Source organism: Misgurnus anguillicaudatus, chromosome 20, assembly GCF_027580225.2.
Source record: "Misgurnus anguillicaudatus chromosome 20, ASM2758022v2, whole genome shotgun sequence".
In the NCBI taxonomy this organism is placed as follows: Eukaryota; Metazoa; Chordata; class Actinopteri; order Cypriniformes; family Cobitidae; genus Misgurnus; species Misgurnus anguillicaudatus.
In genome coordinates, this window is record NC_073356.2 from 8,261,137 (window position 1) to 8,276,585 (window position 15,449).

The following is a 15,449-nucleotide window of genomic DNA, read 5'->3' on the forward strand; positions in this document are numbered from 1 at the left end:
TTCTATTGGCCGTTTTAAAGCTAATAAATGAGTAAATTAAAATGTTTGTGGTGTTTTATGCAATTTTTCTGCACAGTTGCTTTGAGGTGCTACGAGAGATGTTCCCTAGTTCTGTTACTATAATGGGCAAAGTGCAAAGCTCCTTTTTGGCAACGCTGGTGAAGTCCCGCCCTTCAGTTTAAAGTCAATCATTAATTGTTAAACACCCATGATTCTCTGGGGGAGGGTCTGCAGAGTGTTTTTGCCAACATGTGCATATACATAGTAGCTGAAGAAGTAATAGAAATACAATCAGAAACTGGAAAATGAAAACAGGAATTTTTAGAGCTTAACTCTGCTTAGCCACAGGCCCTCCCCTGCAGATGCTCAAGATTATGGGTTATCAAAGATGGTGAAAGATGCATGTTGCCTAAAGGTATCTGGTGAAGTCTGTCCAAACCGGTTTCAGAAATGCCTTTGTTCCTGTTGCTTATTTAGCGGAGAATTGCTTTGGGTTTTATTCGCAGAGGACACTTGTTGATAAGATGTGCACCTTAAATGTACTGCAAGTTTCCTTGGATAAAAGTATCTGCTAAATGTGTAAATAAGAAGGCATTGTCTGAAGTCAAATACCTTAGCTTTCAGACGCAGCCAAGTCTGTAACCAGGGTTTGGAAACAAGTGAGGTCTGAGGTGGGGGGTCAAGAATTTAGCAATAATGCCTTTTACTTTTCAACCTATGTGACACCCATGTTTACTTCAGCATTCTCTGTCATGCTCTTCACTGTTGTGATTCACTCTGTTCTCCATGTTCATATTTTCTGTCTGCTCTCTGGTGTCCCTGTTAATCTTTTGTCTATTCTTTTATTTGTTCTTCTCCATGCTACTCTGTCTTCTCTATATTGCATTTTGTTACTCTCTTCTGTCTGCTCTCTGTTCTCCTTCCTGCTACTCTCCTCTTTCTGCCCTTCATTCTCATCCCTGTTACTTTTTCCATCTGCTCTCTATTCTCCTCCCTGAAACTTTCTTCTGGCTGCTCTCTATTCTCCTCCCTGTTACTCTCTTCTGTCTTCTCTCTATTCTCCTCCCTGTAACTTTCTTCTGGCTGCTCTCTATTCTCCTCCTGGTTACTCTCTTCTCTCTGTCTTCCCTATTTTTGTCTCCCCTCTAATCCCCCTTTTGCTTTCATCTGTCTGCTCTCCATGCTTCTCTTTGGTGCTTTGTGTTTGCTCTCTATTCTATGCAAGTTGCTTTTGGAATAAAGGATCTGCTAAATACATAAATAAATGTAAATAATATAAAGTGTCCCATTAAAAGAATCAGAAATTAAATTAAAGACAAAATATATTTTAAAAAAGATTTCATTGGTTTTCTAAACAATTACTTTAATTTCTGATTCATTTTATATTTGTTTAAATAACTAAGCATATATGTTGTATGTGTTTTTTCTACTTTTTTTGCAGTTATATAGTACCCCAGATTTAAATTTCACCACAGGTTGTATATGTATATATAACTGTCTATGTGACAAATAAAAATCTTTTTTAAAGTATTCTCCATTACTCTCCTCTTTTGCTTGGTTCTGTCCCCCTTGTTGTCCTTTGTCCTATCTTCAATATCTTTACTGATACTCTCTTCTGTCTGCTCTCTATCTTCACCGATACTCTCTTGTGTCTGCTCTCTATCTTCACAGATACTCTCTTGTGTCTGCTATCTATCTTCACCAATACTCTCTTGTGTCTGCTCTCTATCTTCACCGATATTCTCTTGTGTCTGCTCTCTATCTTCATTGATACTCTCTTGTGTCTGCTCTCTATCTTCACCGATACTCTCTTGTGTCTGCTCTCTATCTTCACAGATACTTTCTTGTGTCTGCTCTCTATCTTCATTGATACTCTCTTGTGTCTGCTCTCTATCTTCACCGATACTCTCTTGTGTCTGCTCTCTATCTTAACAGATACTCTCTTGTGTCTGCTCTCTATCTTCACAGATACTTTCTTCTGTCTGCTCTCTATCTTCACAGATACTCTCTTGTGTCTGCTCTCTATCTTCACAGATACTTTCTTCTGTCTGCTCTCTATCTTCACAGATACTCTCTTGTGTCTGCTCTCTATCTTCACCGATACTCTCTTGTGTCTGCTCTCTATCTTAACAGATACTCTCTTGTGTCTGCTCTCTATCTTCACAGATACTTTCTTCTGTCTGCTCTCTATCTTCACAGATACTCTCTTGTGTCTGCTCCCTATCTTCACAGATACTCTCTTGTGTCTGCTCTCTATCTTAACAGATACTCTCTTGTGTCTGCTCTCTATCTTCACAGATACTTTCTTCTGTCTGCTCTCTATCTTCACAGATACTCTCTTGTGTCTGCTCTCTATCTTCACCGATACTCTCTTGTGTCTGCTCTCTATCTTCATTGATACTCTCTTCTGTCTGCTCTCTATCTTCATTGATACTCTCTTCTGTCTGCTCTCTATCTTCACCGATACCCTCTTCTGTCTGCTCTCTATCTTCTTTGATACTCTTGTGTCTGCTCTCTATCTTCACAGATAATCTCTTCTGTCTACTCTCTATCTTCATTGATACTCTCTTCTGTCTGCTCTCTATCTTAACAGATACTTTCTTCTGTCTGCTCTCTATCTTCACCGATACTCTCTTGTGTCTGCTCTCTATCTTCACAGATACTCTCTTGTGTCTGCTCTCTATCTTAACAGATACTCTCTTGTGTCTGCTCTCTATCTTCATTGATACTCTCTTCTGTCTGCTCTCTATCTTCACCGATACTCCCTTGTGTCTGCTCACTATCTTCACCGATACTCTCTTGTGTCTGCTCTCTATCTTCACCGATACTCTCTTGTGTCTGCTCTCTATCTTCATTGATACTCTCTTCTGTCTGCTCTCTATCTTAACAGATACTTTCTTCTGTCTGCTCTCTATCTTCACCGATACTCTCTTGTGTCTGCTCTCTATCTTCACAGATACTCTCTTGTGTCTGCTCTCTATCTTAACAGATACTCTCTTGTGTCTGCTCTCTATCTTCATTGATACTCTCTTCTGTCTGCTCCCTATCTTCACCGATACTCTCTTGTGTCTGCTCACTATCTTCACCGATACTCTCTTGTGTCTGCTCTCTATCTTCACCGATACTCTCTTGTGTCTGCTCTCTATCTTCATTGATACTCTCTTGTGTCTGCTCTCTATCTTCACAGATACTCTCTTGTGTCTGCTCTCTATCTTCATTGATACTCTCTTGTGTCTGCTCTCTATCTTCACTGATACTCTCTTGTGTCTGCTCTCTATCTTCACTGATACTCTCTTGTGTCTGCTCTCTATCTTCACAGATACTCTCTTGTGTCTGCTCTCTATCTTCACAGATACTCTCTTGTGTCTGCTCTCTATCTTCATTGATACTCTCTTCTGTCTGCTCTCTATCTTCACCGATACTCCCTTGTGTCTGCTCACTATCTTCACCGATACTCTCTTGTGTCTGCTCTCTATCTTCACCGATACTCTCTTGTGTCTGCTCTCTATCTTCATTGATACTCTCTTCTGTCTGCTCTCTATCTTCTTTGATACTCTTGTGTCTGCTCTCTATCTTCACAGATAATCTCTTGTGTCTGCTCTCTATCTTCACCGATACTCTCTTGTGTCTGCTCTCTATCTTCACCGATACTTTCTTGTGTCTGCTCTCTATCTTCACCGATACTTTCTTCTGTCTGCTCTCTATCTTCACCGATACTCTCTTGTGTCTGCTCTCTATCTTCACCGATACTCTCTTGTGTCTGCTCCCTATCTTCACAGATACTCTCTTGTGTCTGCTCCCTATCTTCACAGGTACTCTCTTGTGTCTGCTCTCTATCTTCACCGATACTTTCTTGTGTCTGCTCTCTATCTTCATTGATACTCTCTTGTGTCTGCTCTCTATCTTCACAGATACTCTCTTGTGTCTGCTCTCTATCTTCACAGATACTCTCTTGTGTCTGCTCTCTATCTTCACAGATACTCTCTTGTGTCTGCTCTCTATCTTCACTGATACTCTCTTGTGTCTGCTCTCTATCTTCACCGATACTCTCTTGTGTCTGCTCTCTATCTTCACCGATACTCTCTTGTGTCTGCTCTCTATCTTCACCGATACTCTCTTGTGTCTGCTCTCTATCTTCACAGATACTCTCTTCTGTCTGCTCTCTATCTTCACCGATAGATCTAGACAGATGTGGTCACAGAGAAAAAGGATCTTGTATCACCCTGAAGTGTTTTACTTTGCAATATCAACCAGCTGGCTGTACATTATCCTGCTTATTATACAGCTACATGCCAAATCAGTTAATTATTAAACACAAACTATTGATTTGAAACCTTTTATTAGCTCGTTTGTACACTGTCAGAAGAAAATAATCAAATAGTGGTCCCTAGCTGTAACTGGGGCAATACCCTTTCAAAAGTACACCTTGTCCCTACAGAATAAACAATACTCTACCCATGTAATCAGTGGTGGCCTGTCAATAGAGGGCGCTGGGGTGCCGCCCCTTGAAGTAAGCCATAGAAGAAAGCTATTTTAGCATGTTAACAAAAAGGGGGAATATTGTGGTATTTTTTACAATGGGAGGTGAACGCGTAAATTTACATTTATAGACTTTTGTTTGTTCTTGCTATTGTCAGTTATTTTCTACTTTAAAAAAATAATTTTAAATAAATGAGATATCTTTTAAAATATAATACATAATTTTATTAATATAATAAATAAAGATAATAGTAAATAAACATGACAAGCACTTGTTTTGTTCATTTTTTATCAAAAAATACAATAAACATTACAAATGTGATAAACAGTAAGAAAGTAAACTTACTATTTTACAGTACAATCCATTATTCCAAAATAATGCTTCTTCCCCATAGAGTGGACTCAATAGTGAATGAGTAATACATAAATAAATAAATAATATTTGATGGACATTTAACTGTCCAAGTAGAAAAACATCACATCCTTTACATCCACTATAAATATAAATAACGAGCAATACCAACAATAAATAAATAAATAAATATTTACATAAACATACACACACATATATATACATCCAGGACAGCAGGTGTCACATAAAATTAGTGTATCCTTTTAAAAGAAAGTCTTTTTAGAAAGTCGTGTCCCTTCCCCAGATGATTCCATTCTTTAATGGTTGACAATTGGCCCTTTTTAAAGAAGTTCATTCATTTCATTTGTACAGAGAGTCTGGCCACGCTCCATTGCAAAGCATTACTTCCGTTAAGGAGGGTCTTCTGTTGAAGTTTAAAACTATTGGATCTACCCAGAGTCACTCAGGATCTGCCATAGGCGATCGCTAACGTTTGATCGTGACGTATATCATGCGCCGAAACCGGCTGGAAACAACAAGTCCGAATAATCAGACCAACAAAACTTATCAAACCTGGTTCTTGCTCCGGCTTTAACTTCTGTATATTCGGCAGTTATGCAACAACGGACCGAATAGCTTTTCTCACGTCTTTCTCGCTGCCATCACTGAACTACAACTCAAACTGACGCACAACCTCAACGTCATCGTTCTTAGCCACCCCCATCTGTTCGCTGACTGTACCTGCAGATTTTTGCAGGAGAAAACGAAACTCTACAGAGCAGTCCCAGATGTAGTACTGAAGCAAAATGAAAATTAAGTGGACGCACGTAGGAGGGCGGAGCCAGGCTACCCATTTTCTTTTTCACTGCTCTCTTTCTTCCTCCCTGTAGTTCTGTTATAAGAGGTTGAACTTGGGGCTCCATTAAGACTGAATGGCGCAGGTGAACTAGTTAACTGGGAGGCGGGGCTAGAGCGGCTGTCCGGGGAGAGTGCTCCCGGCTTGGTATTAGGCCCGATCCCTTGACCTTACGTTTACGATAACAGTTAACCATTACCATACACACTGTTTGTTCAGCAGATTTTGTGTTTTAGCACAGAGATGGTTCAGGCTAGCAACATGACGCAGACCGCGGGAGACATCTTGTGTAAATCTGTGCAGCTGCTGAAGTGACAGATGAGCGGCTACCTGGACTTTATAATTACTGTTGAGTCGTGAAGAGATGTCAGGAAGATTTCTCTGGTATACGGTGATGGGAATCTGTACCAACTTCTGCATCTAAGAAAGAAAACAAAACATTTATATTACAATCAAAGCTATTTTTAGGAATAAGGATTAGAAATAAAAGGTTTGCTCAGTGACGGGACTTTGCAAAGATCAACAGATATTCTGACCTTAAAGGAATAGTCTACCCTTTTGCCATATTAAACCATGTTACCACCTCAACCCAGACGAACCAACACATACCCATCCCCCTTCAATGCGTGCACCGCACAGCGCGTCGTGAATGTGCCAGCATCCAGCCCAGCCCCATTCATTCCTATGGTACCAAAAAAAGTTTTATTTAGTGGCACCACACTTACTGGTATAACTCCTCATGTAACAGTCCTTAAATAGGGAAAACACGCAAGTGTTTGGTGGCTTCCCTGTTTGGTACCATAGGAATGAATGGGGCTAGGCTAAATGCTAACACATTCACAACGTGCTGTACAGTGCACGCATTGAAAAAAGATAGATATGTATTAATTCGTCTAAGTTGAGGTAATAACATAGTTTAATATGGCAAAAGGGTAGACTATTACTTTAACACAATCAGAATACATAGAGACAGAAAAATGGTCAAATAATAGTCACTGGGGCGGTACCCTTTTAAAAAGTACAAAGTAAACTTGTGTTTTTTCAGTATGGACCTGCAAAACGTAACTGTAACGTCAATAGTAGAACTTAAAGCTATGCAGCCTAAACCAAGCGTGACAAACAAGCCCTGAAAAGTGAAGCCAAAATGTCTCGATCGCCCCCCAGTGACTGGTCCCAGTATAGGTTATAAACCCCGCCTCCCCGTGTTATTCAATAGGACTTGAGACCAAATAAACAATATAATTACACTTCAATTATCTTTTTTCCGAAGCTGGTTTCTGTCATTTATTGTAGTTTTATCACGCTGGTGTAAATTCAAGTGTTTGTTTTTAATTATTTAATGCTATAAAAACAGTGGTGTCACATCATGATTGACAGCTGTGATATGCACATTCTGCGAGAGTGGATTTCGCGGCTTTACTTCCTGCTCACTACTGCGCAGATTCAAGACCCAAGATGTCAGCGCCGTATCGGGACACTGACGGCCTCACTTTTCACCAATGGAAGAGAATGAACAGGCGTTCCATCCTTTTTTCACAGTCTATGGCCTAAAAGCTAGCATATAGCATTAACTAGCATATAGCGCTAACTCGGCATTCACAACTTTGTTTTAAGCACTGTAACAACATTGCAACTTATGTGTAATTTAATGTTGGGGGCGTACATCTCGACGTTGACGTCACAGTTTGGGGGCGTACATCTCGACGTTGACGTCACAGTTGGTGTTATGTTGAGATTGTCTGTGTTATTCATCTATGCCTGCATAAATACAGTTTTACATTTTATGGCACCTTTAAAAAACATGCGCAAGTTTCTTTTGGCGTAAATGCGTATCAGTGTTGTTGTTGTTTACATTTACTTTGAAGCAACATGAGAAGGCATAAGAAAAGATTGATACCTCTTTGATCTGACCAGCCAACTCTTTTATATCCGCAAGCAGACTGTCACGTGTTTCAGTGGAGCTCATTATGTCCTGCAGAAGCTCGTGGTGTAGATCCAAACCTTCAACCATATGACTCAAGCTCATAGCCTAATAAAAAGCACACAACAACAATCATTCATACTATTGAAAATAAACCATGCATATATTGCATAAACACTATACAGGTTTTACAGTTTTTTTTTCTTTACCAAAGTAAACTCCTCTGATATCGACTTGAGCACCGGTGGCGCAGGAATCCCAAAGTCACTTAATAAATACTCCAAGTTGTGCGATTCACTGGAGAGTTCAACGTCCAAACCCTGCAAGCAACACATTTACCATTTATAGAGGTTTTGTATACAGTGTATAGCTGACATATACAGTGTTAACATCAGTGAATGTCCTGACAAAATTATAGTAATCCCGCTCACCGGTTTTTTGACGTATGCTTCGTGCACTCGCGGAATTTCGTTGAGAATCTTCTTCACTAAACTGACACCGCGCTCCACCACGCGAGTCAACGCCTCGTGTTGTGGGAGCGGGGCGGCGTACAGGAGCGTGACACAGCAGTGGACTGCGAGAACTGTGAGGTGAAAATAAACTTTAGTTTATCGATTGCAAACATTCATTTAATAAACAGCGTCATGTCAAAACTCTTGAAATACAAACATGGGTGCATACAAAGACTCGAGTTACTTACGGAGATACAGAGACTCCATGGTGTGTTGTGGAAGTGTAATGAATATTTGACTTCATCTGCTCTATTTAAACCCATTGAGAATGAGATTGATCAACCAGGGAAAGTTCTGTTTATGAAAGTGCGTTACGTGTTCATTGCGAAAAACCCAACACGTAAGAAAATGCAAACGCGCTCATGTTACCGATCTTTCCGTCCTTTGTGTATAAACTTTAGGGTTTCGTCATATGGATTTTGCGCGTTTCAACCTATTCCCAACAGAAACCGTTCCCACGTACGTTTCCAGCTTACTTTTGCTACCTGATCCATGACGTAATACCCACTTTTTTGCGCATTCACTGACACACATTTCTATAGAGATGTCGTAATAAGTCGGCTGGGATTTTCTCTGTTTCATCATAGGAAACACTTCCAAGTTAAACAGCCGGCGTGTTTTTATGTGTCATTCAATGACGTCAAGAATCCATAAAAAACCCCAATTAATATATTTTTCCTTACCTGTATTTCCTTTTACCATTATGTTTTTAAGTGAATATATTATTTAAAAAATCTGTGGCTTTGAATGAAGAAATAACAAAATAATCTGATGTTGCTTTATCCGAATCCCTTTCATTTAATTTGAATCATGCATATATACATGCAATAAAACGGCAATTATTAGTCACCATTCATCATAAAAATATGTCACAGGCTATCATTTGAATCTATAAATCATCATTTATAAAGTAGCAGCTGTCCCAAATTCAGTGTTATTGTTTTTGCAGATTTTGACTCTTCTGCTATCCCAGCTAACAATTTTTGGTTCCCAAAACGTTTTCCTAATGTTAGTTTTTAGTTCCCATAACATTACTTTTTAAGATTTGTTTTTAGTTAGCCAGGAAAGTTTTCTTTGCGGAAATAGGACGTTATTTTTAGGTTAGTTTAACGTTCCCCTAATGTTTTCGTAACATTATGGTAACTTTAGAATAACGTTAGGGGAACGTTTTTTTTAGGTTAGTGTGACGTTCCCCTAATGTTTCCCTAACACTATGGTAACGTTAGAGGAACTTTATTTTTAGGTTAGATTAACGTTATTATAATGTTACCGCAACGTTAGAAAACGTTAAACTAACCTAAAAATAACTTTCCCCTAACGTTATAGTAACGTAAGAAAAAAATGTTAAACTAACCTAAAACTAACATTCTCTTAACGTTATTATAACGTTAGGAAAACGTTAGGGGAACGTTTAACTAACTTGCAAATAAGGTTCTATTTCCGTAAAGAAAACTTTCCTAGCTAACCAAACAAACCTTAAAAAAAACATTATGGGAACCAAAAACTAATGTTATGGGAACGTTATTTTATGGTTACAAAAATAACCATTAGAGAACATTCTGTATAAGTTATTTGTAGGTTGTTTTAAAAATAACCACCCCTGATAGCACACATACATCTCGGAGACGTCTATTTGATGTCTGCGTTTATATCTGCAAGAAGTATTATTTTGATTGTTTGCTCATCTGCAATACGTCTCTGAGACGTTTCCTAAATGATGTCATATAGACATATTGAAGACATCTGCAAGACGTTTTTGATTTAGAATGCAAGCAGCTCTTTCTAAGACCTTTATAAGATGTTTCTACACACCAGGGGCCGGTTGCATAAACTTTTAAGACTAATCTTAAAAGTTAGTCATGAATTTTTGTCTTCAAGACTGATCATAACTATTTTAAATATGTTACATAGAAGGGTAGATTGGTCTAATTTAAATCCAAATAATAAGACTGATTAACCCTAACTAATGGCTAGTCTTAACGTCACGGCTATGTTTATGCAACTGGCCACTAATGTATTCCAGATCTCCAGATCTTTACCAGACATCTTACAGATGTACCTGTGCTATCTGGGACCCTGCAACGTTAATGGGAACGTTATTTTATGGTTACAAAAAATAACCACTAGAGAACGTTCTGTATATGTTATTTTTAGGTTATTTTTAAATAACCACCCTGCAACATTATGGGAACGTTATTTTATGGTTGCAAAAAAATAAAACCTAAAAATAACGTTCCCAGAACTTTATTATTTGTTTCCAAAAAATAACCAAAAACTAACGTTAGGGGAACGTTCTGTGTTTGCTGGGTATGATCAAAATTATTTTTTACAATGGAAAAATTTATACCCAAAACACCCAGCAAAGTTTCTGTAGTAACTCGATTATTTCAGATGTTCAAACATTAATTTGAAGAAAATTATTAATAGGACATCACCCAAAACAACAGGGGTTTTGTTGAAATCAGTTTTAAAAAAATGTGTTTCATGTCAAAACAATTACATGCAAATATCATGAATCTTGTACATGAAAAAAATTAAGTTTTAACCAAATATTTTTAACCATGCCGATATCTCAGATGTCAATATTTGGTGGCTTAATTAAAGGTTAAAAAATGCAGTCACACAAACACACGCACGCACACACACATACGAAGAGCTTGGTTTCAAAACAAAATAACTTTTGCAAAAATCTCGTTTTTTTTAAATTGTGTATTCCAATTAATATCAATCAAACTGCAGTTGGTTTGTTTTGATTTAAGCCTTCATAACAAAAAATACAGCACAATAGTAGCACAATAAAAACCATGATAACATTGACAAAAATATATCGTTTTGAAATCAAACTCTTCATATAAAATTCATTTGCACATTTTAACATAGATTTTAGTGTTACTGTTGTTTTTATTAAATATATCTGACTATGACCTTGTTAATGTGTAACTGCAAACATATTTTTTCTTTATCATTGCAAAAAATAATTCAAAATTAATTTCAAAAGCGACCGGCCAGTACAATCTTGAAGTGTTGCAAATATTTTTTTAACAGTATAAACATTAAAGTTCAAATGAAATGAAATCTGAATAATATAAATTCTCAAAATAATGCAACAGTATTAGCAGCGGGACAAAAATAACAGGCGTTACTTTCGTCCCAACAGAAACTTGGTTTACTTTAATACTGAAAAACTCTGAGAAAGCAAACTTCAGGATGTGTTACAGCACTAAATATTAATAACATGTATTGATCAGTAAAGAATTTGTAAAAACACAAACTGTAAGAATGAAAGTCAATAGGATTGTGTCAATATTGGTCACAGGCTGTGAAAACCACAGATTTTCATCAGCTGGCTGTGTCAGGCTGAATCAGAGTTGGGTTTCGTGGGTGAAAGGATAAGACATGAAAACAAAACAAGTAAATATCAGTCTAGAGTTTGCTTACATATGTGCTGATTTGACAAGATTGAGCATGATTCGATCTACCTGTTTTGTCAGTTAATCCTTGATGAAAGATTAATTCATGAAGGTGTCTCTGAATTCACACAAATTCACACAAACATGTGTATAAACCACCTGACTTCATTAGCATTTTACACTGAAAGAAATAACTTATTGATTTTAATCAACTTTTTAAGGTAAGTGGTTGCAATCAATTTACCCAAGTCACATTCAAACAAAAAAGATTAGTAAAGTAAAATAAAATATAAAACTTTTGTTTAAATGTAGCTTAAATAAATTGATTGCAACAACTTACCTTAAAAACCGATCCAATTCAATGAATCTTTTTTTTCAGTGTAAGCCAAGACAGCAAATTCAGCAGGCAACTTGATAGGGCTGCCAAAAAAAATATAAAAATGTTATCTTCATTTACAGCGGTTAGGTCTGGAAAGCTTTTTTGAGCATGACATGAAAATGACTGAAGCAGTCATTTTTTTCTAAATACAAGTTGTGTTTCTTGTTTCATATGTTACAGTAATGATCAATCTACAGGTTAATTAGGATTTATGGTCTGAAGTTCAGGCATTTCAGGAGGCTTCTGTAGTCACAGCAAAACTTAATTCTTTGCTAACATCTTTAGTCCGGTTGTTTAACAAAATCAAATGACGTGAACAATTTGGCTCAAGTTCTTTATAAACAGGTCGCTAAAATCAACACAGTAGGCGAAGCAAGTAGTTTGTCCCAATTCATAGTATTAAAAACATTAGGTGGACGACCTACTACTTCCAGCTAGATTTAGTGTGCATTTGATGGACGATCCTGGGAGAGGAGTCACCCAACAAAGAAGAAATGTGTCGTATTCAAAAATTTTGGACAACGGTAACACAGCACTATTTAAAAAACACAAACAAGAGTTTTTGATCTTTGCTCCCCCTACAGATTGGAAGCGGATTGTTTTATAATTTAATTTTTAATTTTTAGGTTGGAAGCGGAATTGTCCATTACCACTGTCGTAAATAATTTAGCCTACTGCAGCAAAGCTGGCTCTGATTGGATTGTAGGTCTGCCGTAAAGCAAGTTTTATGATGTTTTCACACTAACTACAGGACCGCGACCCGACGGTTGGAAACTTCTTTAGTGCGGTTTTGTCAGATAGAGGGCTGCAAATCAAACGTGAAAGTGCCGTTCACCCTGTTTCGAGTGGATCAACGACTGAAACTTTTTTGGAAACGTTATTTTAAGGGTAAAAAAAACTCTTAGGTGTTGCTTTAAATGTAAATACATATGAAAAACAGTTGATCCTTGTGGTTAAATTGCACTTGTTTAACAGCCTCCAGGTTAATGGCTCACCTGTTATGACAACATGATGGATGTAGTACGAACGAATTTCATTCACACTGCTCATATTTATACTATAGAATGTAGTTTTAAGGGTTGATGAGGTACTTCATGTAATTCAGTAAGTACAGTATGCGATTTCAGACAGAAGGATGGTTTGGATCAGTGGTTCTCAAACTTTTTCAGCGTGCGGCCCCCTTTGTATACGGTGCATTCCTTCGCGGCCCCCCCAAAGAAAATTTATGACAAAAAACAGTTCTAAAACTTCACATTTTAATTAAACAAAATATTAAATTATACAAAGTAGTGCTGCCTTATTTTTTTTAGGTTTAATTTCACAGAATTCATGATAAATTAATGTATTTTATAAAATGTCATAAAATTGGCCCCCCCCTGACACCATCTTGTGGCCCCGGACCCCAGTTTGAGAACCACTGGTTTAGATTAGACATTGACCAATGGCTGATCGGCCGATTGTTTAAAAACAGCCAAGTCATGGCCGATATATTCTGTCAATCTAACGAAAACTAAATTTGAGCTTTGTGTATAGAAAATGTAAAGTTTAATGTTTAATATTAATAATCGTTATGAATAACATTCAGATTTTTTTAAAAGAATTTAGTTATTGCAAGTTAATATAACCACCAAACTATCATTATCGGCAGATATCAGTCTCGATAATCGTCTATTGTGGAAATATTTAATATCGGTGCATCTCTAGTTTATATCAATAGACCATTTTGCAAGACATTAACAACACTGTGCAAGAATCACTTCCTGTTTTAGTTGTTGTTTTATTTTTTACACAAGCAAGTCCGACTAAGTCTTAAGGGGGGGAGGGTAACGGTATTTCAGGCAGTCTGACTTATTAACACAGTTATAAGGGTGATTCTCACGAAAACTTGGTTTTAAAAATGTCAAGCATGAAAATGTAAAAATTGCTTAAATTTACTTTTTTTCGCACCAGACATTGAAAAACAAAGTCTGGAGTAAATGGGAACATTAATTTTAAAACTTTTACTTATCATTTAACACTTTTTGTAACATAATTTTAAAAATGAGTCCTAAAAAAATCTCATTACCGCAACAGTCAGAAAACATCAACACTGACATATTTTCAAAATGACATGACAAACCTGAAAGAACATAATTTGGAGATTCTGCACATGCATTTCAAATCAAAGTATTATGCTTCTATTCAATAAATTAACATTTAATAAGCATCTGTTGCGGTAATGATAATCAAAATGACGTGTAAGCATTCTGACAAGACAATATTTCAAATTAACTCTAAAAAAATGATCTTACCTGGTAGCCATCTTGAAGTAACTGGTCCATGTGCTTGGTCACTCAAAATCAAACTTTATTAAAATTCTGTATGTGTGCTTAAACTGTTCTCAAAAAGTGTTGCGGAGGATGAGAACATCAGGCATGGACACATCATTTTCCTAATTTTTCTTCATTATTATTATTATACATGAATATTCAGTAAATATTTTTTCTGTCATCTAAAATAGTCTAGCAAAACATCCATTTATTTTTTTTCTTAATATTTTTTAGTTAATTTGATTAAATTACAACATAACGCATGTTCAAACACAGCCGGACACATTGCGGTAATGAGAATTTCAGCAGAAAATGAGATAAAATTTACAATTATAAATTCTTATGTTGAAATCACACATTGTGCAAGGTAGAACACAGTATTGTGTTAATTCTGATGCTTTTTAATGTTACTATATTACACATTTTAAAGCTAAAATCATTAGTGCCGTGGTGTTTCAATGGTTTCGTGAGAATCACCCATAAAGTTGTTTCCTCATGCTAAACATAGAAAGCAATTGGACGTGTGAATGAGTATTTCTGTGCTGAATGCAGTTTGTCAGGGTTCGTACAAATTTCTGAAAGTTTTTTTCGAACATATAATGTAAACCTCATGTATAATTCCTTTTATGGGCACTTCCCCCAGAAAAGCACGGCACGCGTCAATCAGCGGGAGAGCGAGAACCGAGGATGCTACGTCACTTCACGCGACAGCTTGTTTTATATCAAGACTCAACAATGGCACGAAATAAGAAATGTGTTTTTGGATGTAAGGAAAAGAAAGCCTTGTTCAGCTTTCCAAGTAAGCAAGCCTTATGGAAACAATGGATATAGTTTGTGTATCCAGAATCCCAGAGGAGTGTGTTTGTTTAATGCTGGATTTCGTTGAAAATTCCTAAAACATGAGTTGCATGCGGTAAGTAAGACTTCTGTGTTATGTGGAAAATCGGCGTGTAAGTGCATATTATATAAACGACACGAACATGTAGTGAATCATAATTTATCTAGTGTTGCTGGCTCGTGACTCGCTCCTCCCACGGTACGCCTGAAGTGGGTCGGGTTCTCCGGAAACATTTGCTAGAGTTGATCTGTGTTTGATAAATCTGATAAAACTAAAGACAATATCTAGACATGTAAATGTAATGATTCTTGTCAGTTTTGTTTTTAGTGTCTGTGTTGATGCACGCTGTCGTGAAGATCAGGCGCGGTTTTGCCCTGCTTCTCTTTCTGATGT

At 37.0% G+C, this 15,449-nt stretch overlaps 2 protein-coding genes across 2 annotated transcripts in view; one reads left to right on the plus strand and one right to left on the minus strand.

Annotated features, from left to right (window-relative positions):
• LOC129455390 (SH3 and cysteine-rich domain-containing protein 2) overlaps positions 1-15,449 on the plus strand; it is a 213,808-nt gene that overhangs the window by 171,359 nt on the left and 27,000 nt on the right. The gene's annotated exons all lie outside the window — the stretch shown is intronic.
• csf3b (colony stimulating factor 3 (granulocyte) b) lies at positions 4,749-9,162 on the minus strand. The gene is made up of 5 exons (XM_055220737.2): positions 8,309-9,162; positions 8,040-8,191; positions 7,818-7,928; positions 7,585-7,716; positions 4,749-6,107 (listed from the first exon to the last, which is right to left on the minus strand). The coding sequence occupies exons 1-5, from the start codon at positions 8,325-8,327 to the stop codon at positions 5,883-5,885; spliced, it is 639 nt and encodes a 212-aa protein (XP_055076712.2). The 5' UTR covers positions 8,328-9,162; the 3' UTR covers positions 4,749-5,882.